We start from the raw sequence: 27181 nt of genomic DNA on the forward strand, positions 1-27181 counted from the left end.
TTCTTACCTTGCAAGTTATTTTTTTTCTGTAGCTTTACATCCATCTCCAGCCTTACGACATGGTATTATCTTCCTGAGAACCAGGCTTTTTGCCTTTTACAATAGTCCAAGTGAGTATCATAACCTTACTATGTCTTTTGTAACTTGCCCCCAAATCCTACCAACAGGATTTTTTCAGACTATTACAACCAAACTGACAGGAATATATTAAAAAATATGTATCTACCAATGAAAAATCCACAACTCTCAAAAGCAGTGAACTTTTGTTTATAGACTTGAAAAGGAAGTTTTACAGGAAGAACTTATAATCCTTGCTTTTCTTCAAAAGTGATCATCATCCCTGCAGCAGGAACGTATCAGCTTCAATCTTCCATAGCAGGAAGAGATGTCTGAGCATCTTGACAAATATGACTGGTACAGAAGCATCAAGATATTCCAAATGAGTTGGTATTTTACATCACATTCCTTAGGCCATTATTACTAAATTATTTCCAGAAAGTTGACTCTTCACTGGTGACTACAGGGCCAGGAGTTTGGCTTCCAACTACATCTGGCTAGCTTGCAGAGACTGATTGCCTAGTTTTAAATAAGATACATCTGTTGCTCAGCTACTCTATTCAGAGATAGTAGTCACTTTAAAAATGCTTCAGACACTGAGATGAGTTATCATTTAAAGGACACTTCTCACAGTCACTTAAACTGTTTCATAATTTTCAAACTAAAAGTAATTTCAAGTACAGACAGTATTTTCAAAGTGTTGAAAAGTTCACTTGGTCTAAAATAAAACAATAATTTCTGACTATTTTGTAGAAGTATTTTGAAACCTTAATTAGGTATGACTAGCATCTAATTGCACTGGAAGGTACAATTTCCAGTGGAACTATTCTGGAAGGATGAGGAATTTAAAAGTTGGAGAGGTTAAACACCTCAATAAAATTATTTCAGGGGACTTAATTGTTGTAATTATTTCTTACAAAACTTTCTTAAACTAATTATCTAGCATCACTACTAAAGATCTGCTTTCGAATGACACAGATATCTTGCATTATCTACTTATGTTCTCGACCTCTTTTTTACTTTTTTAAAATTTAAATTTACATAATATATACTAAATGTATGTACTATGAGTCTGAAGAAAATCCAGAAAAACTGCAAGTGTATTACGAAAACCGTGAGTGCTTGTTTAATACTGAAAAATTCACTGAATTACTAGTTTTTAAATACCATAGATGGCAGACCTGATTTAAAAAGTAATTGAATGAAATGCTGATTGTTTCAGCAATATATTATACAAGCTAAATACATGGATCTGCAAGACCTGTTTCTTTAATCTAATATCCTATATATCTCTTTCACAAAATGATTCTAAGGAAAATAATCCCTAATATATGTATGTTCCTGTTAAGGCTAGGATCTGCTATCTGGTGACTTACCTACTTTGCAAAACCATCTAAATACTACACAACATGCTTAGAGGAACTCTCACTTCCAGAACTGTAGATGAACACTCCAGATGATTTGATGCAGGTACTGTTATTCAAGAAATTACAGGTACCTCAGAAGATGAAATATCTGTTTAACAGCAGGTGTTTGAAATACAAGAGAAAGACAGAAGATATTGTGGATATACTCTCCATCCTTGCTTACCAAAAACTAATCAGGATTAAATGCTGCTGAAATAAATAGCATTTTGATACAAAACAAGTGTGAGAAGCTTTTAAGCTCCAGCAGCTTGAGAAGAAGGTAATTTCCAGCATCACTACCCTATTGTGCCGTTTCCTAGATTTGAAGAAACCGGTTTTTAATCTAGTTTGTGGATAAAACTATTTTCTCTTTTCTAACTTTCGTTTTTTTCTGAGCTGCAAGTACATTTTTTTTATATTAATTATGATAAGCAAACAGGATCTGCCTGTCTATTTAGCAGTTTTAACTGGAAAGGCAGAGGTTCCTTCACATTTTGTCAGTATCTCAATCTTTTCATGTCCATGTTCCAGCAAAGCGAAGATACAAGAAAGGTAACAGACAGGAGACAACTGCTTCTGATGGTTTTACCAGAGTAAGACCACAACATCTGCAAACACAACAGGAGAACAAGAGCAATGGACTCCAATGCAAAGATGATTGCTCCTTTCTGAGAACCTAGAGCCAAACACGATGGCAGGACATACAGACACGTGCCTATTTGACAACTGAAAGGATTCACAAGGGGATGCTTTACATAGGTTACATCTCTCACCACAGCAAGAAATTATTAGTAAAGCTTTGGGAATTCCAAAACAGATTACAAAAATTCCAAAAGTAAAATTTTCTACAGAGCTGAAGGCAAGATCAAAACATACAGTCAAGTGTTTCTTGTTTAAAAGGTATTTTAGTGTATTAATGAATTAATGGCTTTTGGTTAAAAATAGAAGGAAACCAAGAATATACCATATTGAAGCCCCAACTACTACTGGAATTTTAATTAATAATATATTTATTTATTTTACCCTGTTTGGAAACCCAGGTACTGGAGACTAATTTGTTAAATTAACAAGGCAGATTTCAAACTTTAACTAACAAAATTCATTATTTAGAACACAGACTAAATTTGAAAAAAGCAGAGATGAACTCTGGAGACTAAAATACACAAGATGCTGCACATCTCCAACTTTAAATTGACAGCATGTGGAATTTTTCAGCTTAGGTCACAAATTGTAAGTGGGGAATAAGGATAGTGTATGATGAGTAAAGCACCAGATAGGCATCCAGTCTTACACCTTTATTTTCAGGTCTATCAAAACAAACAAACAAACCAACCAAACAAACAAAAAAAAAAAGTAAAAAAACCTATAATGAATTTGTTTCAGAAACAGATCGTTCTTCCCTAAGAATATAGACAGACATGTCATTCAAGCCATCTAAAACAAACTACTGAAGACGGAATATCCATTTGGCTTCATTCCAGTCTTCACAATAAGGTTTCAATTACAAGATATTCAAACACACAAAAAAACCTTCAGAATTCAGGATTCAGAAACTTGAAACTATAAAGAGAACCTTAAATGTCCATGAAGCCTGTACTATAAAACAGAATGTAGTGTTTACTTGCTTAAATGTAGTGCCTTCCTTAAACCTAATACAAAATGGTAATAAAAATACTGGTGCTGCCTGCCTAAAAAATTCACTATTTCTACTAGTATTTTGACACTAGTAATCTCTTATTATTTTTAACGGCAGTTATAATTGGGTAATAGGCAATGCTCAAAGACTAAGAAGAGGAGTCAACAGAAACTGAAGCCTGGCTTGAATGATCAAGGATGTCGTCTTGCACTGCTGTCAGAGTTGTGACTGAAGAGGTTCTGGTATCTTGGACTATTAAAACAGCAAAGTTTCTGACTGTAGATTGCTTCAAGTTTGAAGTGCAGGAGTTTTACCCATGTTGTAAGGCTGGATTGGAAAATGTAAAGCTGCAAGAGAAAGAAAAATTTGTTTTAAAATATTACATCATGCCACATTCAATAACTGAAGTTTATTATAAAAACACATTTTTGTTCAAGAAAATTCTAAAAAGAGTTGACAGGTGACATCAAGTACTACAGTTCATTAAAACCTTTGCACAGACTACGTTATGGTTTTGCTCTTATTAAAGAATCCTCTTGGTAGTCCACACATCAGCATGAAAAGATGCACCTTGAAATCAGAAAGTAATAGATGACACATTAAAAAAGAGACAATAATTACTACAAAGCATCCACAATCTCTCTTAGGATTGGGAAATTATCTTCAGTGTGCTACTTGCAGTAAATTAAAAGTATCTGTTAGATGAAAAACTCAGCATTGGATTATTTATTTTCAACATATAGAGGCCATCTTAATTTACATACATTCAGTTTATGTAACAAAACCAAGTTTCCACAGAAATCGGTTACTGTGAAATAAGTAAAATGGGCAGAAACCAAAAACTGTGTTTGCTGTAAAGCTATACTTTTGAGTAAAGTAAGAGACACAAAACTGAGAGCTGTCAGAATAGTTAATGTGGGCCAGTAATCAGCATTTTAAGATTAAGTGGTAGTGTATTATTTCTGTGACTTTGTACAGAAAATTATTTATAATAGAAATAATTGCCACTTCTGTCCTTTGCACCTGTGGTACATAGCACAGGGAAAACACTGCAACAGGACTCAAATCTCAAAAGAAAATCACAGAATGGTTTTGGTTGGAAGGGACCTTAAAGATCATCTAGTTCCAACCACCCAGAATGGGGAGGGACATCTCTATTGAAAATTACGTCCTAACGCTGAACTCGCCTAAGAGGAGTTTTTAAGGATGTTTTAAGGACTTAAGGATTTAAAGCATGTCCCTTATCTGCATTTCTGCCCCTGCCCTCCATCCTCTTAATGGCACTGTTCAGCAGTCTTCTGTAAAATCTGTTGCAAATCTGTATATACCACTGTGTCTCACCTGAATATTCACAGCAGCTTTAGGAGAGCTCACGTTCCACATTAGTGAAGTAATATGGGATCGATTCAAAGCTCAAGTAACATGAGTGTTTGTCCAAAAAAATGTGCACTACCTTGTTCAGACCATATATACGCAAGTAGTTTCTCTTTTTTCCTTTTTTTGTACAAATCTAACACAGGTAACGCATTTTTTCAGGTTCTGATCTTCTAGAAACAAGAACAATCTAACTTCAAAGAAATACTATCAACAGATCTCTTTATACACAATTTTCAGCACAGGAAAAAGATACTGCCAGCAGTATTGGTACTAATCATAAATCCTAGCCATACTGTTACTGATTCTTATGAAGAATGTGGTCACAAGAATTATTCATTTGCTGTACAGGCATCTACCCTTAAAAAACATGCACACATAACGGTATTTATAAGTTTGGAGCTTTCATCTCCTTCCTCAACCATTCTCTTTGTATTGGTTCTAAAAATTTTATGATTGCCTGGTTCCAAAATAGTTTACTGAAATACTAGCACTACTTCCAAAAAGAAGTGTCCTAATATTTTTTACTACAGGAAAAATACAGCTTTCGGATTTTCATCCATCAACCAAAGTAATTTCCTGTACTGGAGTTGTGCAGAAATTTTTTAGTGACTATGTGTATGCAAGAGAGCAGGAATCCTGTATCTTAGCTAACTCACCTCCCACACTTCCCAATTGTCTTTTATAATATTACCACCTTTTTCTCTATATTGAAGCAGTCGAAATGGGGGGATAAAGAAGACCCTAACTAAAACTCTGGTTCTGCACTACTTAATTTTTCTGTAAGCTCTGAGAAGGCAAATTTCTATGTGACCACACAAACTGCATGATCAAATCCCAAGCAACAAATCAAACAAACCAAAACAAGAAAAAACAAAACAACAAAACAAACCACAAAAGAGAATGCCCAAACTCCCAAAGTCTACTAAAAAAACTCACTACTAGAATCACAGAAATCAAAAGAGGAAGTCACCAGCAACAAATTAAAGCTACAAACTTCTGCCCTGATACAGTGTTTTCTACAAAACTTGCTTAGAAAAAGAGTATCTCAAGTTACATACTATGAATTATTAATCAGAAATTGGTGGAATTTCCTCTATTAAACAAGATACCACGAAGACAAGGGAGACAATCTGAAAAAGGTCAAGTTAGGTTGTATCTCAGCCTGCAGAGAACTGGAACATCTACAGTGAAAACTGGAGAAATTTAAAATATGAACCTCTACATCACAAGGATGCATATGATGCATACAAGAAGCAAACTTCTATTAGCAGATTGCTCAGTCTGCAGTGCTCTCATCTTCACCTGGCTTTATGCCAAGAAATTAAACATTTTTTCCTTCTTCACCTGTCTGTAAAGACCTTTGAACCGTCTTCAGGAAAAATAACTATTGTTTGTGACAAAGGTTAGTATTTTCAATACCATTTTAACTGATTAAGAAGTTGGTTTAGTAACTTCACTCTAATATTTTTCTATGCATACCCATAGACATACCCACATTTATGTGTATTACTTAAGCTATTTGCTGATGAGAAAACATCTGACAGCAATAGGGCAACACAATAGCAAAGTCAAACAAGTTGAAAGCAACGCTATGAGTAACAACAGCTAAAGCTTTGCACTGAAAAAAGGATGCTTTGCATGTGCCCAGAATTAGTAAATACAGAAAGTTACAGTGTTGTTATCTCACAGGCCCAGAAAAAAAAGGCTTTTGTTTTTCCTACAAAAGAACAATTTTGTTTCAGTTATGTTAATACATCAAGCAAACTGACTAAAACAATTAGCACTAAAGCCAAACTTGGACAACCCACTTTTCTGGGTAATGGAGATATAAAATATGAAACAGCTACATTGGTTCAAGTTTATAAGCATCAAGACAGGTGGAAAACATGAGAGCATGAATATTTACTCTTCACAACTCAGGTGCCAAAGAATTAAAATCTATTAACAGAAAAATACAGGCATGCCTGTTACAAAGCAAGACAAGTTATAAATTGGTAACTTTTTGATCATGCAAGTCACATGTTTGTAAAAAAGGATTCCTCCTTTCCCAGCCAAATCCACTGGGATTTGGGAAAGCAGTATACTGCTATACTGCAAAGTTTTCTTGTTCTTGCAGCAAAAATTGAACAAGTACAAAAATGCCAAGGCACCCAAGATAAGAGTTTTGCTTCTATCTTACCTAAAGCAAATCTGAAAGACTTAGAGTTCTTTGCAGCATCTACAAAGTAAAAGTAACTTGAACAAATCCAAACTTCATTTCTTAGAATAGTGATGATGCTGGACTGACAGTCTTCAGTCTTCTATTACTAAGCACAAGGCTCAATACTGCAAGCTTCCTCACTCCACTAGTATGTCTGTAACACTCTATACACAAGAATTTTGTGTTCGTCTACTAAGTATCTTTCTAGCTTTAGTGAATCTCATATTTTTCAGTGAAACAGCTGGCTGGGTCAACAGTTTTGTAACACAGACATATTAGAAAAAAAAAAAAATCACAAACACAAATTTAAGACTGACATTACAAAGCTGAGGATAACCATAATCACCATCTGTGGTAACTCAAGGGGTCTCTTAGACCAACATCAGCTGTTGATCCATACATTACATTATTCATCCAGCAGCAGTGAGAGCTGGCTGCAAAATTGGTTTGTTGCATTTAAACCTGTAACAGGATACACATAGTATATGTATCTTCTGTAGCATTATTTTGACTTCATAGACTAGAATAAGCAGATGTAGTCCTGCCTCACTAACGTGTCTTCCAAGTATTGGTTAGATCCATTTAGTATATAAAATTTAAGATTTTCTAAACTCTAACGACATTAAGAACAAGAAAACCCACAGAATGTTTAAAATCTTAGCAAAAATACAAACGGGAAGAGTTCGATTTAACAGGTATCAAGCAGTTTTAACTCCAAATATGCACATTTCCTTTAAAAATATCCTTAGAACAGCTTTTGTATGACAAAGCAGACTTTCTGAATTTTCATGACTCATTGAAAAACAGACTACCCATATATTAACACAATGGTAGAAGTACAAGAGATTATAAAAACTCAGGAAATTCAAACTGAATAAAATTAAATACTATTATAGAGGCATAAATGGCAACGAAACAGCTGAAACAATGAAAGGCATGTTTTTTTAAAAAAACCAAAACTTAAGGAACTAAGTTTGAGTGTCCCTTCAATCACGTAATTTTCACCAAGCAGGCAAAGCAAACCTAGCATTAATTCTTTTAATAGGTGACATTGATGCAGTTACTATAGCTGCACAGTAAATGAATTTTATGTATCAGTTTTTCAAACATGGTATAGTAAGTCAATAAAACTCACAAGGGCTCTTCTTAGATACAAATGAATGCTATAAAAACCTCAGGCACCAAAGGCAATTGCTCCATATTTCACCTGGACATACAGAGCTCTAAAGCACATTCACTGAAAATTACTGTTAAAAGTTTCTCTCACATAACTATCAGAAACATCTTCAATTTGAAAAGGGAAAAAAAAAAACCAAAACTGTCAGAACTGCAACTACTAAAAAATACTCCAATATTAAAGCCAGAAAATAAGAAGTGGTAATAAAGGAATTCTTATGTTTTGATCGATAGCTCATTAGTGGAGCCCAACAGCCTTTCTCAGTTTATTTACAGCGTAGAAGAAAAACTTCAGTCATGGAGGGACATTATCAACGTCAGATGCAACCTCATTAGGTTTAGTAAAGTACTATTTACTATTTGGTTTAGTTAAAGACAATTTCAGATATGGCCCCCCCAACTAACTTCACTACTCCTGCTACATAAAAGCCTCACAGCAATACTTATACAAATTGAAAAAACCCCTGTATCTCTAGGTATTATAATCAGGCCTCTAGCAGATGAAAGTCATGTAAACAACTACTTGATTTTTTGGTTGCTGGTGATCCTTCAACATAAGATGTCTCTGGAAAGAGGGAAATCTGGACCACAGACATCTTAAGTCTTATTTCTTCTCTGAAAAAAAGTCAAGTTTAAAGTACATATTTTAACAGCATACCAGAATTACACATTCATCAAAAAATGTATTAATATAAACATAGCTAATGAATTTTTTTTGCTAAACTAGTTTCTAACGTCCTATTTAAAAGACATAATTAAAAGACATAATCCATGTATTTTGGAAATTAATCGACAGTGTAACAGAGAGGCTTCCATTTTAAGGCCTTGCCTTATTGTTTTGGTACCAGCAGTAGGAAACATTTTGTGAGAGAGGAAAAAAATAAATCTTCTGAGACCAATAATAAATTCCTCAGACACAAAGCCACACACACCTGTTGCCATGTGGCTTTTTGCAAAAGCCACACTGCTTGCTGGGCACCCAAACAGATTTGCTTTCAGTAGCAGAGGTATGTTCCAAGCCTTCCCGTTTAACAGTTGAAATGTTATCTGGAATGAACAATGGAGGTTCATCAAGTGAAAGACTTTTACTACTTCTTCTCTGCCGGGGTTGGAGATTCTTATCAGTTCTTTTTGATTTGTTTTTTTCTTTATCATCCTCCTTCAGAGGTTCTACAACAGAGGGATCTTTTGTCTCTGCCTCTTCCTTTGTGGAGCTATTAGTTTTTAGCAGAGTTGCAAGCTGGTGCTTATGACCCTGGCCTTGCTTCTGACCAAGATTTGAAACATGCCCTGATAACAAGTGCACAGAATGGTGAGTGTCTTTAGAACAGCTTTGATGAGTAGGAGATTTCTCACTTGCTCTTTGAATTGATGACTTCTGTACTTGCCCAGAAGCCTGGACCCAGGGTATTCTCTTCAGCATTGCATTTGTCTGCTTTTTTACAGTCATCCCTGAAACAAAGGTCTTGCCTTTCAAACCCAGATCAGATTGTTTCTTCCTAATTTTAACTGGGTTATTTGGATGCTGATGACCCTCTTGGTCATCTGCAGTCCGCTTCAGACTTGCTGAACTTTGAAGACCTGAAACAGTAAGACCAGCTCTTGCTCTTGAACGCACTATTTCTTGTTGCACTGTACCCGATTTCTGCCGAGTACTTGCAGACAGATTTTGCTTACTCTGTATTATAGATTTACTATGCCTGGGCTTAGTGTTCTTCTCACATTTTGATGAAATGCTAATTTGTTTACCATCATCATGAATTTTTGATGTCTCAGGGCCATCTACATTAGTACTGCTGAGCTGCTGCTGCACATTTTGGCTTGTTGGGTCAAGAACAGTGCTTTCTAAAATGCCATTTCCTGGGTCAGCAGAAGTAAACTCTTTGTTTTTCAACTCTTTATTATCAAACTCTATACTACTGTCCAATAGTTTCTCAGATGAAGCTGCTGTTTTCTCCACTCCCTTATCATCTGCAGCTTCCATTACACATTCCTTTACTGACGTATTTTCAGCAGGAACTTCCACATTGTGGGAATCTAAACTACAGTCATCCCTCTCTTCTACAGAGCTGGACAAACTTAAAAACGTTTCACAAATTTCACTTGGATTCACACAAGCACTACATGGATCATTAGCTTCTCCAGTTATCCCACTCTGATTATGTTCTTCTGTTCTCTTTTCTGATTCCTCTGTTTTATTTTCAGTCTTTTCTACTGAAGACATTTCAGAGCCCATTGAATCAATCACATCATTTGCTTCATTCTTAACTGCAGTAACTTCAGTATCTGCAGATACTGAACAAACTGGATCCACATTCCCAGACTCAGTCTTTGTTGCAACCTCTGTTGCATCCTTTGTTTCTCCAGGAAAAGGAGAACCGTCTCCTGATAAGTTACCACAACTTAACTCTTGTGACGTTTCCTCAACTTCTGCCTGCTCAAGGGTTTCACACTTTATTTCATTCACCTCTTTGGGACCAGGAAGACATTTTGTATTAGTTTGGGATGCTGTTACTGTTGCTGTAGTTCCTTCTGTCTGTCCTGATCGCCTTGTACTACGCCTAACTTCTTTAGGCTGTTCTGTTTTCAAGGGTGCAGCAACATCTGTCTCTTTAGCTGGACTCTTCTCTTGTTTCTGTCCAGTTTTTGGAGCAGATCCACTTTTTACAGATGATTTCTTGGTACTAACAAGAGGTGCAACATTTGAACGCTTGGCTAAAGTGCTCTGTCGCAAACTCCGTACTGATTCTAGGAAGGGAAAAAGAAAACGTCTTAGCCTTACTGTGTTCTCCTCTTAGCAAATACAATAATTACCTAGAGTTGATTTAGCCTGCTTTAGCTTACTAGACAAAAGATAATTTAAAACTTAGTTGCTTATGAAACTGAAAAAACAAACAAAAACACGAAAAAAACCCCAAACAAACAATAAAAACCCCAAACAGCCCCTCAAAAAAACCCCAAACCAAAAGCTGTCTATTTTAAAATGTTATCGATTACTTGCATTTCAGTTTTACATTGCCACAGTTTAGATGTAAAATCTCATTAATGTACGAGGCAGAAGTGATGATAAAAAAGACAATCAAATTCCATCCTACATTTCTACCACTCAACTTTTTGTATCTCTAGCAAAAACTGCACAAGTTATATTGTGATTAGAAGCATATCTGTGAAGTTTACAAAGCTTTCAGGGAACACAGTATACAAATCTGAGATTCAGTCACATTATCACTTTGCATCTCATACATTTTCTAAACAAGAAACCATTCCAGTGCCTTTTTAAAAAGCATATTCACCAGCTCTGTACCACAGGCTTATTTAAATTCTGACTTCCCTATTTATTATTAAATAATATTATCTTTTTAACTAAGCTTACTCTACAGGGGGAAAAAGCAGAGCTGTCAATAACTCCAGCTGTTCAACAAGTTAGAAAAACCTTAACCATCATCAATTAGCTACCACAAAGAATTTCAGTATTTTTTTTAATTACTCATTAAGCATATTGAGATATTTTGATGAAAGACTTCATGACTGCAATTACTATGACCTAATTTAAAACAAAAAGAAAAGACACAAATAAAAATAAACTTAATTAAAATTTAAATTGGAAATAAATAGACATGCTAACCTAATATTCCAATGCTGTCTGCAAAAACAACATGTTTTTTTGGTGAAGAACCATAGTGTTAATGTGATGCAGATAAAAGGATTGAAATATCAAAAAATCAGCTTAAGGACCACAAGCTATAAGGAAGACATTAAATATGTACAAAAGAAGAATTCTAATTGAGTAGTACCCTATGGATGCTAACTTCTAGCTGCAATGTATAAAAAATGTGGTGTCTGTACCTGAACTCGAACAATCAAATAGCAAAGCTTTACTTTTAAAATTTTTAAATGTTGGGGGGTGGGATTCTAAAAATTCAAACTACTTCAAATGTATAAAAACAAATCATCTATTGAATGATCACCTTGTGCCATTAGACGCGGTGACTTTCTTGGTGATGTGACTGATGTTTCTTCACGGCTCCTCAAATTCCTGTTAGGTAAAACAAGCTCATCATCCTCAATGGTGTCGTTACCACTCTCTTTAACTCCTTCTTCATCCATAATATCATCAAGACCAATAACTGGAAAAAACAAACAAACAGCAGAGTCTAAACATGATCAAAAAATGCTTGCAGCTGTAATGCTGAGCAAGACAGGTGAAGAGACAGGGAAAAATAAAAAAAATTGCCATCTGAAAACAAACAATACAGGGAAAATTAAGACAGGCAAGACAGAAAATTTCCATGTGAGGCAGTTTCAGTGTAGAAGAAGCTATCACTCAAAGCTTAAAATTTCTGTTGATAGTCCTTAGAGCTTTTTTGGGGACTCACATTTTTGTTGTTTTTTGTTTTTTTTTTTTGCCACAGGAAGGTCCCCAGTCTTAGAGGATCAGCTGTCCCTCACTGTCCCTTCCCACCTAAGAAAAAGTGAAGAAAGGTAAACAGCAGAAAGAGCTGATCCAGAAGTGCAAAGACTTTAAATATCACTGTTTTCTCACAAGATGCAATCTTAAAGATCCCAGTTCCACCCACATATCTGTATCTGCAACCCTGTTTTGGGAAAGCATTGAATGTAGCATGCACTAGTCTCCCAGGAGAGTCAGAGAATGCTTTGTCACATTCCTATCCTCCACTAACCTGAGAAGGGTCCCAGAGGTTGCTCCTAAAAATAGGTTTCCTTAAGAGGCAGTCAGGGCACTGTACCAGCCTCTTCTTCACTTTCTCTAAGTTGGGCTCTACAATGGTCACCTCTCCTATCCCAAGATCCTATGTGCGATTAATGAATCCTTGTGAGATAAAGCCAAACACCCAAGTGATTTTACAAAACACATAGGAGAATCTAACAAACACAACAGACTCTAAACAACCAAGTATGACTATTTTTCACTATTAAGGCACCTACTGAAAGCATTTTTAAGATAAAGTAACTCACATGACAGAAATAAGATATCTAAAAATTTCTAACAATTGCTTGCTTAGAAGTTATTTAAATTAATATACCTATCTTAGAAATTAAAATAAGGCAACAGAAATAAAAAACTGTTTGAATTTTAAACTGTCAAAAAAAAAAAATCCATCAATTCCTGCTCCTTTTAAAGCCTCGTGTTACTCCAACTTAAAAAAAGTAACACTCCTGTGAAGGCACTATGAGTTGTAAAACTGCTAAAAAGCCAGTTATGAATAATCAAGCCTATCAAGACTGCAAATCAGTCCACAATCACCTGTCTTGAAAAAATTAAAAATACAAACAAACAACATGTTAAGGTTCAAACATTATAAACATTTTAAACAGCCTCTTAAGGAAGGCTGACCTTGGCACCAGATAATTGGCACTCTGAACCTCCTAACTAGATGGTCACCAGGAGCTGAAAGCTAGGAGTTTCTTTAGCTGAAAATTTACCATTTGTCATTTTATCTTAACCACAATTTCTACTTGCTGCACTGTATACATCAATTCATAGGAAAAAATTGTTTCTGGAAATTACCAGCAGCTTTCAATTTCCGATCCACCTTTATGCCTGCATGTGTGTACATATGTACACAGATATCTCACACAAGCTGCAAAGGACTGATAATGCTGGTCTTACTCCACTCACCCTAACATTCTTTAATCACTTACTTGCTCTAAGCTACATACTAGGAATAAGGATCCTCTTCTGTTTTTCCAGTGCAGAACTAAACTACTAAGCTACTGAAGAAAACATAACAAAAATTACTCAGGACAACTCCTGGAACAGCAGATTTCAGGGCTGCCATTAGAGCCTTGAGTTTTACAATATTCTTGCTGAAGTTACTGAACTTACACAATCTCCTTTATTAATAACGAAAGGGATGTTCAGTTTACTATTGACAGACAGTTTGAAATATTAGAATTAAAGTATTTTCATACTTACAAGACTCTGTGCTGTAGCTTTAATTTTACAGAAGAATTTGAAGCACAGAATCTTGCTAATTTCAAATGACCTGAGCTATAACTCAGCTAGTACAGCCCCATGAGACTCTCGGATGGGGAGCATTCGACACAGACCCTGCTGGGAAGAGAAAAAGTGACATAGAATAGTAATAGATACAGAGGAGACTGGAAAATTAAATTATGAAAGGGAAGTGGAGGTAGAGAAACAGAACTAGGAAAAGTTAACCAACAAAAGCAAAACCAGGCCGAACTAAAAAGAAAGACACATATATGATCGTATAAATATCTAAATATTAACTCAGTAATAAATATAGAAATTAAGACAGAAGAATAAAAGATAGAATAAATGAAAAATAAAGAAAAAAATTAATAGAAAAGTTGTACACCAGTGTACAATGGAACAAGCTGCAAATAAGGAAAATATGAATCCCATTCAACACATTCATACTGGAAGAGGCACCACTGGCCTTCAACATAGTATACCGAGTATCCCCATTACTTTTAAAGTATTTTAATTGCCAAAGTACTGTGCTGTGAAACTGACTCATTTTATATACGTTAAAAATAACATACAGTAAAAATAGTTTATGTGCAAATTTAAAGTAATAATTTATACAAATTAAAACAAAAGCATGACTGGTTTTTTAATTCTTCAGCAATGTAAAATTGAGGAAAACAAGCCTTACTTGCTGGGGGAAGACGAGGGATGGAGGAGAAAAGAGCCCTAAAAACAGCATTAAAATTTTTGAAATTGATAAATCTTTATGTTTATTAACACAAGTCTTCCCTTGACTGTCTTCTGCCAAAATTACACAGAAATATTCAGGTTTTCAAAACACTGGTCAATGTAGATCTCAAGTGTAGAAATAGATTTATTTTCTATAGATGTTAGCCCTGATTTTGTTATGTTAAGCTAACCACACAGAACAGAACTCCACTGTTGTCACTGCTTTGTGGTGCTTTAATGTTATGTCCACCTAAATTATGCTTACAGCAGGACTAAGTAAGTCCATAGCAGATTCCACATTTTAATTCTATTAGCATCACAAATTATATAGCAGTAGTTTAATATTTTGAAATTTCTACTCTTATATGAGATGAGAACATAAAAACTAACATTATGCTTCAATTAAGAGCAGTAACAGTCTAAAGCAGTAAATAACATGTCTAGGTAGCTAAATAAACTCTGGTAAAGCAATGAAACATATATATGTATACTAAAAAAATTATCCCTAAGTCTCAAGACTGTGAATGAAGATGGTATATTTTATTTGAAAACCTTTTACATATTAATATTTGTGATGCGTATGTTTAAGAAACAATTTAAAATGTTCTTTGTTAGAAAAAAAAAGTATTTTCAAGTGAAACTAGGTCACTGATTATATAAGTTTTTTTGTAAGCATGTAACCTGTTTTACTGAGATTTTATCTGCAAGTACCTTTTACTGACTGCCTAGTGCAAGAACAGAATCACAGTAAGTACTATGTGAAATAGTAACTAAACATTTACTCCCATTCTCCACTAACCTCTAAATTGTAAAGCGATTTTTCCTGTCTTTAGAATAAAAAAATATGAAAATCAATTAAGAAACAATACAGCATGTATCTTGACGGATAACCTAATCCCCGTTTAAAAAAAAAAAAAAGATGGATTTACATCACACACCTACTGTTACTTTGGAAATAAAGAGTAGTAAAGCACAAATTCCAACAATAAAGTAAAAACATACCATTAAACCAAGCACTTCAAATCAAATTAAATTATTTTAGTAGGAGGGCATTTAGATGAGGTCTGTGATTTTTAAATACATAAACTGCCTTGCAACAGTTCCTTACTACAGATCCAATTTCTCTCTATCCGTAAAACTCCACAAAACTGACCCAAAGGAAAAAATAACTGAAGTCTTCAGATGGATCTAAAATGGGGGAAACTGATCATTTGTTATCTACGAACAGGTAAGTGCATTAAATAAACTTTCTCTAGATTTTCAATACAATACCAATAGAGTAAATTTAAATTTTATACATGAAAGTTACTACCTTGGTCACAAGACACTGCAACTGTTCACATGGACATCTTAGAGGAAGACAGGCATGAAGAGGTATAAAGCAGGTATAAAAACTGAGAGGAACAACTGTAGATTTGGGTTGCAATGTGAAGGTTACATTCAAAATTACTTCATACGCAGGAGAAGAAATACACATGAAAAGCGTGTGAAATGGCTAACACAGCCAGACAGGACTCCAGCTAAAGAAAAGAGGTATCTGTAGTCAGAACAATTGGTTTAGCTGCAAAGATTCAGCAAGTGATCTCAATTTTAGTTGAGCCGATGCTGCTTTCAACAGCTCTCATTAAAACAGGCTAAAACAAGAAGAGACTCCACTTGGGGGAAAGTTTCCCAGCAGCAATCCAGAAGGACAGGAAAAAAAGATGTCCCCAACACTCTTTATACACTCTTACAGAGTCAGTTTTCTTCATCATTTATTAGAAATAACTGATTTGATAAATATACCCATAAACAAAATTGGTTAGAAGTTTCATTTATTATTAAATCCAGAGACATCTCTAGATTATAGGCAATTCAAATTCCATTCCCTCTGTTATATGTATAATAAACTGCCCCAGTAAAAGACATCCTGAAAAGCTACAGAATTCAGAATAGCTGAGAAATTCCAATCTAGTATGAATGCTGGCTTTTTAGTTCACTGGCATGTGACCAGCCTGACCTGCAATGCTCCATAAAAGGAGTGGAGAAGCTTCCAGCGTATCTTCCAACAAGAATAGAACAAAACAGAAAATCTATCACTAGGGTACCATCCAAAGTTGACGAAAGGTGCTGCTCTCGAGAGTTATGTCATATCCTAAACTTCAGTCTTCACTTCTGATCAAGGAATTGCTCAGAAAGTAAAAAAAAAAACCAACAACCTCAAAACCATGCTTCCACATCTGCCCACACTTTAAACATTAGATGCCCAAGAGCTGTCTACATAATCTACCCTCCTGCGTTAGTTCTGGGAAGAACAGCTGCCTGACCACACATATGAACAGAAGTACAGAGACACCTAAAACATGTTATGTTATGGGACACTTCTGATTGTTTCAAGAACTCAGGTTTCATTTAATTCTCGAAAGTCTCCTGTGTCAAATTCTGCCCTTAAGCTGCCAAAGAGAGTATTTATATCAGCTTCCACTATCAGCAGCAGGTCTTTCTGCTAATACCTGCCTCATGACAGTAAATGTCCACCATTACTGCAAAGCTCCTATGAGCTGCAGCAAATGAGATCTGTGAATAGCTTGCACCTTCATTCACGGAATTAAAAGAAAACTTTGTAACTGTGCTATAAAAGCAACAATCTGCTCAGTCTAACCCCACAAACCTGACTACATCTTTACCGTTTAGCAGTCACTCCACAAATATACCCTAAAAAGATTTCAGCATGACATTTGTTAATTTGACCCATACTCTTTGCAGCTTGTGAAAGAATTATAGTTACTTCTATCTCTGCTCAAAGCCATTACCAGGATCACTTGTCAAGTACCTTCTTGTTTTCTCCAAACACATAATTGTTCATTCAAAGCTGAACAAGACAACTTCATTCTAATACACAGAGGAAATTACAAAGCAACCTTACCAAGTAGAAAAAGACCAACAACATTATCTAACTGAAGAAACCATTTTTATCAGGCACAAACTGGATTCAGGCCAAAAAAAGAAAATGAGACTGCTTTACATGTACTGATATAGCTCCTACTATCAATAGACAGGTACCAGACAGCCATTCTCATGCTCCTTGATGCTAGTCATGCACCAATACTGCTGACTTTGAGAGGCTCAGTACAAGAAAGACAAGGACCTGTTGGAGTGAGCCCAGAGGAGGGCCACAAAAATTATTAGAGGGCTGGAATACCTCTCCTACAAAGAAAGGTTGTATGCATTGGGGTTGCTCAGCCTGGAGAAGGCTCCAGGGAGATCTTATTGCAGCCTTTCAATACTTAAATGGAGCTTGTAAGAAAGATGGGGACAGAATTCTTAGCAGGGCTAAGAACTGGAAGCATCAGAATACAGCAAGGCAAGTTTTGTGGGGAGAGTTATGCTTTTTTCTTTTTTAGACAAATTGATGCTGGTGTAGAGATGAGCATTGTGCATGCTGTCTGGAAAAACAACCTTTTTATGGGTAAATTTTACCAAGGGTACTATCATCTTGCACAATTGCCTTCTTAGCAGGAAACCACATAAACCATGATAGATCATCAACAGACTCAGATAAATTAAATAAATCATAAGGAAGAAAGACAAGAAAATAAACTTTGCTTCAAACTTAAAATTATTATTCTCAACTAAAAAATCCCTATTAATATATATGGCTGTCCTACCATCTCAGAGTAAGGACAGTTCTCATTAAAAACTACAAAAACAAGTAACAGCAAGAACACTTCATGTCCTTATGGATGCCTACTACCTTAATCCCAACTTGGATGCTTTAATATACTCACTAAAAAAGTGGCTTCGCAAAAGTTAACAAAAAGCTAAATTTATGAAATCAGCATAAATCCTATCAGTTTTGATTCCCTGAGTCTTCAGACAGCCTAAAATAATAGCCCCCAAGTAGGTAAGTTAGGTCACTTATTTCAATGGACAGCAACCTTAAAAATTAGCTGTCATGATTTAAGTATCAATAGCATTCATTATTGCACTACTGATTACATGTAGGAGAAATACCCATCTAGTGTGCCAAAAAGCCCCCCAAAGTCTCCCTATAACTTCCAAAATATTCAGCTGTACCCTAGGAATCAATTAGAATATTTTAGATGCAATATAGGTTTACAGGAGGATACACAGGATGCAGCATGAAACAAGAATCTACATAATTGTTTTACCAGAAGGAAATAAAAAAAATTTAGAGGAGGAATTTGGTTTAGCTGTGTACATTGTACAGTCTTAGGTACATTAAGAGTGATACAATATTGTTTGGTGAGTTACAGACAAAAAAAGTACAAGGAGAGGGACTACGGCAAAAATAAACAAAAAACATTAAGGATGGCCTCAAGGTTCTATTAAAGTAGCAAAAAGAAAACTGTGCAATTCTTTTTAACTTTGTGGCATAACAATAGAGGAAGGCTCGTAATATGGATCGGAAGTAATTTAGGCTTTGTCTTGACTATGTGTAAATTATTGCCAAGTAAAGTTTTGATTTGTCTAGTACAAGTCAAGACAAAGTTTACATGCCAGGCATGTAAGCAGCACAACAAAAAAGGTCAGGAAGGAGACAGAAATCCAAAATTATTATTTCTACATTTCCAAAAAGGGTTGGTACTAGAGTATAACTATATTTTAAATTGTAATCTTAAAAAATTGTAAGATTTACCTGTTGAACAAGGCATCTGGAAATTGGGATCATTGCTATCCAAAACAGGCAAACAGAACTGGGCACTTGCAGATCCTAGCATAGGATCCTTATTGCTGAGCATGTTCTTCAGCGAATCCTCTAAGACATTTTGACTTGTCCTAAAATCCTCACAGACTTCATTCTCCAGGTTGGATCCTAGAAATAGGGCATCATCTAAGTGTTCAGTAGGAATTAAATGGTTAAATGTATCAACTATATCCATGAAGACTCCTGTGTGTCTTTCAGCCCTATAGAAAGACAAGAAAAATACCATAAGAAAATAAGCTACAAATTGTAAAACACCTAAAGAATTCTTAAGGTATTTTAGATTGTAACCAAAAAAAAAAATCTGCTTATGGCTTAGTATGGCCCACTGTGTATCTAAAACTCAACTCTCTAACTGATTAAATTTAAAAGATATCCTATGCTAAATTAAGATAAACTCTATCAGCATAATTGTGCTGCCACTTTTACAGAGTGTGTTTAACATTGGTTAACTAAAACACCTCCTTTCTAAAACGTCTTTAAATCTTAACCAACCCAAGGGGGTGCAAAACCAGGGGTAGAGGGATATCAAGAACAAGTGAACCTGGTTAGCAGCACTGTGAGCGTGCATCTTTCTTTATCTTTAAATGTAGAAATGTGAGATCAGCTTCGGCTAACATCAAGGGAGCTAAGAAGGATCAGGAGCTTGCCATAAGAGGCAATACTAGCCTATACTAGATTATACTTCTGTTCATAGAGGAACTACCAAATACTTAATCGCAAGTAACTATTTTTAAGCTAAATTCTTACCTCTTATTTTTCACCTATCACTACATTCAATAAAATTACAGAGATCTGATATGTAAAATTGACCTCACACAAGTACATGAGAATTCTGAGCTGGCTTCAAAAGGGCTTCATTTTTCAGAAAGTTGAGGTAAAATTTAAGGGTCTGTATTCAAAGATGGCACCTACATTTTATAAGAAGGAATTACCTATTTTCTACATCACTTGTTTGCAATATAGCAAAAATGCAACCAATGCAGCAGAGATTCAAGTAAGAAGAATATAGAACTGCACAACAGAAAAGTCAGCAAAATGTTTCTTCAGAAGTTTATCATAAACAAAACAAATACTTAGAGTAGAGAAGGATGATTATAATAAATATGGTCATGGAGTAGTGCCTGGATTAACTCAGCATACAGGGAAGTGTGAGAGACCATTTTTGGCACACAAAGCTATTCAAGCTTTTGGAAACAGAAAAGGACATACATTCTCTCCCACTCCTTCTTTCATCATCCTCCCCTCACAAACTAGAGGGGATTTATTTATTTTTCAATACAGATTTTTTTTTTAAAGGAAAAGGAGAAGTGAGATTTTGAGTTTGTAGTACTTGAATTACTTTCTAGATCCCTACTCCAGCAACCTGCCATTAAATAAATGCAGTACTTGAGTCATGCTGATTAAAACATTAAGAATGCTTCCTTAAACATGTTAGTGAAACATTCTTGATCATCAACAGGGAAAATCCTAGTCATGTAGCTTTGCTACAATTTTAACCCTATTTATGTAATTTATTTAATTTCACAAGATTACAAAAACTACAGGTGAGCAAGAAAAATGGTGGGTTTTTTTACATCATGACAATTTCTTCCTTCTCCCATAGGGCAGCTCAGAAGAAAACAATGGTCAGGTACTGCATTACACCTTTGCTGTGCATGGTGTCTTTTCAGTATCTGCATACTAACCATGACAAAACAGCCTAATACAAAATGTCATTCTCACCAAACAGCTAGCAAGAAGGGAAGGCAGGACAAATCAAGTGTATTTAGTAAGTAGGTAACAGTCTTGCAGCAGACAATTATGTTATAATTTGAAAGCTCTCTACACCAAAAAGTGCAGTATTTTTATCAACCAATGCAGTGCATCTATGTATACACCATGCGAACTAGCACCTAGATGAGTCCGCACTTCGCAGTATTCAAAATAATTTCCAAATTTGACAACAAATAAAGCAGCTAAGGGAGGAAGAACTATGCTGCACTATATAATCTCTTTTTACTATGCCATGTAGTTACAACAATCTGATATACAAGATAATGTCTCAAAGTAAGAAAATCATTACAAATGCCATAATCTAGTACTTTAAAACACGTTCTCATAACGACAGCTTTTTTTTCATATTAGCATCACAGGAGCACAAGAGTAACAGACTGACAATAATGATGAACTCTGACCCTAACAAGTGACAATGACACCGTAATAAAATATCCATGAATTACTGTAACAAATCTTGTGTACCCAATACTAAATACAAATGAGTGGCAAGGGCTTTGAACACAGGTGCACCAATGTATCTCTATTTTTTTCTGGATAGGAGGAGAACATATACAACAGTTACTCAAACACTGCTGTTATGAAAGCAGTGCTTACTACTCGGCTCAAGCAGTATGTTAACCCCCGCTAAAAAAAACGCTGCTTACAGAAATTAACCTCTATCTTCAGCAATGGGACTTTTTTTTGTAAGACTACCATGCAGCCATTCAGAGCAGACAGATGATTGCTAGACACAGTTGCAACAAAACAACAACAAAAATTCTTCCCTTACACAATGCCTTAAGTGCATGAATTGTGAATGGCTTATTTTGCACTTGAAACATTTTAAATACCAGGAAAAATAGCCAGAGGTATACCTAAAAACACAGTTAAGTTTTCATGGTTACTTATTTCCAAAGATAACTAACCACTGGGAGGAGGAATGTATTGTTCCCCTGGAATACAGCTGTGTCCTCCCTCTGAACCCTGCAGGCCAGTGGCTTGACATGACTCTCAGCAAAACTGCACATACCATGTGTACTCCCATTGCACAATAATTTAAAAGTGTTACTGAGTAGTTAATCAGAAACAACAGAATACTGCAAGTCTCATGTATGAAGAACCAGTGAGGAGTGTTTCATGTACAAGGCAAAGGAACAAATGACAGAGGAGGAAGTTCCAGCCAGGTTCAGCCTGGACACTCATGAAACTTCTCCCACCCACTGACTCATGAAGATCGGAGCACGGCACAGCAAGATGCAGGAGTGTGGCTGCAATGAGATCTGACCATTATGAAAAAGGTGTAGAGGGCATTCTCTTCAATTCCTTAAAGTACACTTCTCTTACACTTTCGAGACTGATTTGTTTCACTCAGCCCGCCACTGCAACTATAGGTACATATGGAAGTAACTGACTAACTAAAATCCATCATTAAGACCAACCCTGTTAAAGAGAAAAAGCATGTCAAGTTAAACATGACTTCCAGAATTTTCCCATTTCCACCATAAAATCTCTTCACGTTTTCAACATATCTTTTCTCATTCTTGAAAAACTGAGTCTTCTAGTTTATAAAACACATTTCTTTAGTTGTTAAGTTTGGTACAACATTGCCTCATATCCCAACAAATACTGACGTGAAATAAACATGCTGTAGGATCCTATACGGCAGATTTCTCTCTTGTCCTTTTTCATTACATCTAGAGTAGCTCTAAGTGACTTTCCAAAAGTACAAGATAAATAGTCAGAATGACTGCCTGCTAAGGAAAGAAACTTGGATCTCAAACAAGCATATCTTTTCAAACTAGTCTTAGAGGTGAAGATTAATATCGGGACTAGAGACACTGTACAACTTTGAAGTTTCTCATTGTTTAGTTTTTGAATGAAACGAAAATTATTTTTATTCTTGTTGTATTACTTTGTTATTGGACCAGAGCAAAACACTTCAGTGGAGATACACAACTGCATCACCATGTCTCTACCACCTTATCTAAAACCCACTTCAAACAGATCACAAACAGTATATACTACCAGAAATTCTGAGTGTTTCCTAGCTTGCATACAGGCCTGCAACTCAGGCTTTGCATTCCAAATTAAGTTTCCCTTAAACGCCAGGTATGTGCAAGTATTTAATTTTCCAACTACGTATTTGGATTTTCATTGGATATATTTGTCTTTATATCTTATTATTTTCCTTTACGTATGTTTTATTCTGTTTTAGTAGTATTCCTACATGATTTATTTCACTAAGCGAAAGTTAGGTCTCACACTTTAAAATAAAACTTACTGTAATTACTTTCTGTCCTCCCCTCTCTGCCCAGGAAACAACTTTCATATATCAGTTTACGTTTTAAACTTGACTTTCATATATTAGCTTGTATTTTAAACTTAAGACTATACAAAGTTCCTGTATGTTTAATTATTGTCAATTTAAAAATAAATCTGTTTTATCAAAGTCCTCAGAAATTAGATTTCAGAAATAGTTTTTCTCTACAAAGAAACTAAACAAAAAATTGCCTAAATTTGAAACAGGGGGCAAGGGCCTGAAAGAACCTAACCAAAGAAAAGAAAAAAACTCACAGTGCTGATTTAGGACACTTAAAATCCTAAGATTGTTGAAGAACCAATCTACTGACCTACCTGAACCAGTGAATCTGAAGCTGCTGAAGATAGCATAGTAACACTACAACTTCCTCCATTTCATTTATGTACCTTTCCGAATTAGTATCTATTGCTTCCAATTCACTGAAACTAGCTAGTGCTTTTAAAAGCTTTTCATTTTAATTTTAAAAGCATTTGTAAATCTAGTTATTGAGTGGATTAACATTAGAAACACTGCAACACTCAAAATAAAAGACTTGGTCAGTTGTCCTGTAAACACCTTCAGCTTAGGCACACAAAGTATCTGCAAGCAAGGACTAGTCATAAAAACAGTGATAAGACTTCATTAAAAAATTCCATATTATATTTATTTCCTCAAGTAGTAGTAATAAATGCTAACCAGAAAAGTATACAACAGGAATGAGCTGTTTGGATCAATAGCACCTTAGATGTCAAAACAAATAGGAAAGGCTGACTCTGCAATGTCACTGAGGAATCAAAGAATAAGTAACAATAACTGACAGTAACTTTTTAGCAGAAGGGGGCAATTGCACTTCTACTGACATGAATTTTTTGTGATTTCTGTACCTAAAAAAGGCACTGAAGGTATCAAATGTGCATCTTTGTTCACTGGTGCTGTGATGCTGGACTACCTTGTGTGCTCACTGATACCTTGACACTTCAAACCCACCTACCAAATCATGTCACTTCAAAATGCTGATGGTGAGCATAGGCAAATTTTACTATCCTCCCCTTTCCTTGTATACAAACCCTTGAAGTTTAAGGTCACAAGCACCTACCTGAAAATTATTGCTAAATTGCTATCTGTCAGTGTTTTAAGCACTAGAAGCTGCATTCATTCTTATAGCATTTATGGGTACTACAGCACCAAAAGCAAGACCCAGGTCTTCTGTAGTAACAGATTTTGGACAATAGAGCTCACAGTTTAAAGACAGCATGGGAAAAAAAGGAAATCAATAGCAGACAGTGCATCACTGGCACAGTCGGCAAGAAAACCTCAACTTTACAACTCTCATGCCTGTGTGTTTTCTGCTCTGCCTCACATTGGCTCAAATCTCATCATCTAGGGTAGTCTACAAGAATCAAATTAATCGACAAAACATTTCTGACAGGATAAGCAGTCTGATTTATGAGAATACAAATAGCAATTTAGCCACAAAGATGGAATATTTTTTGCTGAGCTTTGATCTTTCAGTGGAATCAAATTTGATCTTTCTCCTTCACCCATCTCCCATGAAACAGGACTATGTTAAAGACCAGCCTAACAGCAACATGTACTCAACAGGTTTATTTGAAACACTAATATTTCTGTAAAGGAGGCCCAGGTACACTGACAAAGTTGTACACCAGAATCATCAAACTATAAGGTGCCACCTGTTCTCTTATTTAAATCCCCTACTTATATATTATATATATTATAAATATTATAATCTCTCATTTACAATTAAAGATTTAGCATTTAGTGGCACCAAAACCAATGCCATGCCACAGAACAAGAAATGTAAATCTGAGTATTTCATTCATTCTTAACCAGCTCGTCTACATGTTTTTTGTGTTTGAGGCGCCCTAAAATCTTCAGACACCAAGTGACCCTGTTACTGAAATATCACTAGTCTGAGACATCAAATAATAAGAACATCCCAAAATCTATCTATAATCTACACGCTGTTCCCCTTGCTGACACAGCAGATCCCTTGTTACTTGCTATTACAGTATTCAAAAGAAGGGAAGATTGGTCAATATATTTTCTTTATCAAATCTTCACTATTCAGAAGAATTACATTCACCAGCCAGAACTGTACCTCATTTCAGTGAACATGAAGAAAAAGTAAATTTCAAACAAAGGATTTAATTATAAGACAATTAAATGTAGAAAAAGTATAGAGAAACCCTTTCATAATCATACAAGATCAAATTATTGTATCATAGAAAATCAACCTAACAGTTTCACTTTAAACAGAGTAACCTCTCCTCAAAATAATACATTCCTTATCCTCACTTTGCAGCTGGAAAAGGCACAAAGTACTGCACTAAAAGTTGTGTTCTCTGACAAATGCATCTTTACATTGCGAAATCTTTCAAATCTATTTTGCTAAGTAGATTGTTTTCCTTTGCTGGACTGTCCCATCAATGAATACCCTTAAATCACACAAAAATTAAGCATAATCAAATATTACACATAATTATATTCATCTCTCCATCACTGCATATACCCTAGAACTTTTAAGTTCACTACCAAGAGACATTTACCTGAAACGAAAAATATGCTAACAGATTATTTTCCCAGCAATACTCTTATGCTTTTCCACCTTCAAGTTCCTCAAAAATTGTTTCAAGTATTTTCAGTTTGAATACAGCATAAAGGTTAAGCTGTGTAACAGGTTATACTGACTATTTGTCAGTCACCCCAAACAGAAATTTTTCATTTGTAACATCTTTTGAATTTGTCAACATCTCTCTGATAAAGAATCATCTGGAAACACACATTAGAATTTGGGTGGGGGTTTTTTGTTCGGGCTGGGTTTGTTTGCTTTTTTTAATTATTTTTCAGAAATAGCAATAAGGTTTAGCCATTAAGCTTCTGAAGTTTTTCACAGAAATACACCATCCTCCACTGATACCACGCAGGCATATTTCAGAAGCTGTCTCTACTTTTCACTTTTTGCTTCTACATAATGAACACTCATAAACCGATTTGGTAGGCTTTGTTATTGCTACTTCATAACTTTTGAAAATATTTAATTCATATTTTAAAAGAGTTCCTAACATAATATGCCAGAACAGTACAATAAAACAATGAAAGTTTATTATTTCCTATAAATAATTTATCTCCCCTTTGTGCTTTTACGACTTGGATTTAACAATATTGAAGTTGAGCAGAGAAAGTTAAGTCTCTAAGAAATGTAAACCTCCACTAACTGCTAAAAAAATGTCTTGCAGCATATATCACCTCAGCCCTTTGTACATGAGTAGAATTTATGATGTAGAGCTAAGGATTCTAGAAAGAAGAGTTCACAGAAATATGGCAGATAATAATTACAGATATTTAGAGCTTTTGCTTTCTCAGAAACACCTTATCAGTGTGTTGAACTACTTCAGTTAACTACACTGAATTAGATCTAGCCAATATGGTGTGTAGTTAGGTGCCCTTTCAGCTGCTTGAAATTCCTTAAGGACTCCATGCATCCAAGGATGCCATGTTTACCACCCTTACATTTAATTCTACAATATTTCCACTTTAGCAACATCAATTTTCATAAAAATTACTGCTTAGAAAGTACATAATGGATTAACAGCCACATAAAAGACAACACCATAACTACAATTTGTATGGTACAGATGTTGTCAACCCATGTTCTTTTCTTCCTTTCCTCACTTTTACGCTTCCTTCTGCAGGCTACTACTACTAACTCAAACTAAACTGCACACGGTGCTCTTCTTCCAGTTCCTCACCTCATGGTTATAAACAGGTCTCCACTGTGCAAACCAAACAGAAAGCACACTTGCCATCATGTGAGCAACAGCTCTTCCAAAGCCCTATAGGTATCAATTATTTGCATACCAG

The 27181-nt window shown here is 35.4% G+C and overlaps 1 protein-coding gene across 5 annotated transcripts in view; it reads right to left on the reverse strand.

The window, feature by feature from the left end:
• PHF3 (PHD finger protein 3) overlaps window positions 1-27181 on the reverse strand; it is a 46700-nt gene that overhangs the window by 18373 nt on the left and 1146 nt on the right. Inside the window, exons 1-4 of one of the 5 annotated variants that reach the window (XM_051616247.1) lie at window positions 19177-19260; window positions 12229-12314; window positions 11821-11979; window positions 8785-10600 (exon numbers count right to left, since the gene is read on the reverse strand). In XM_051616247.1, the coding sequence (XP_051472207.1) occupies window positions 8785-10600; window positions 11821-11959 (1955 nt within the window). In that variant the 5' untranslated portion in view covers window positions 11960-11979; window positions 12229-12314; window positions 19177-19260. Of the gene's footprint in view, window positions 1-7; window positions 3415-8784; window positions 10601-11820; window positions 11980-12228; window positions 12315-19176; window positions 19446-27181 lie in introns of those variants that run through there. The other 4 variants (XM_051616245.1, XM_051616246.1, XM_051616248.1 and 1 more) reach the window with 4 other exon arrangements.

This window comes from Apus apus, chromosome 3 (assembly GCF_020740795.1).
Source record: "Apus apus isolate bApuApu2 chromosome 3, bApuApu2.pri.cur, whole genome shotgun sequence".
Taxonomy (NCBI): domain Eukaryota; kingdom Metazoa; phylum Chordata; class Aves; order Apodiformes; family Apodidae; genus Apus; species Apus apus.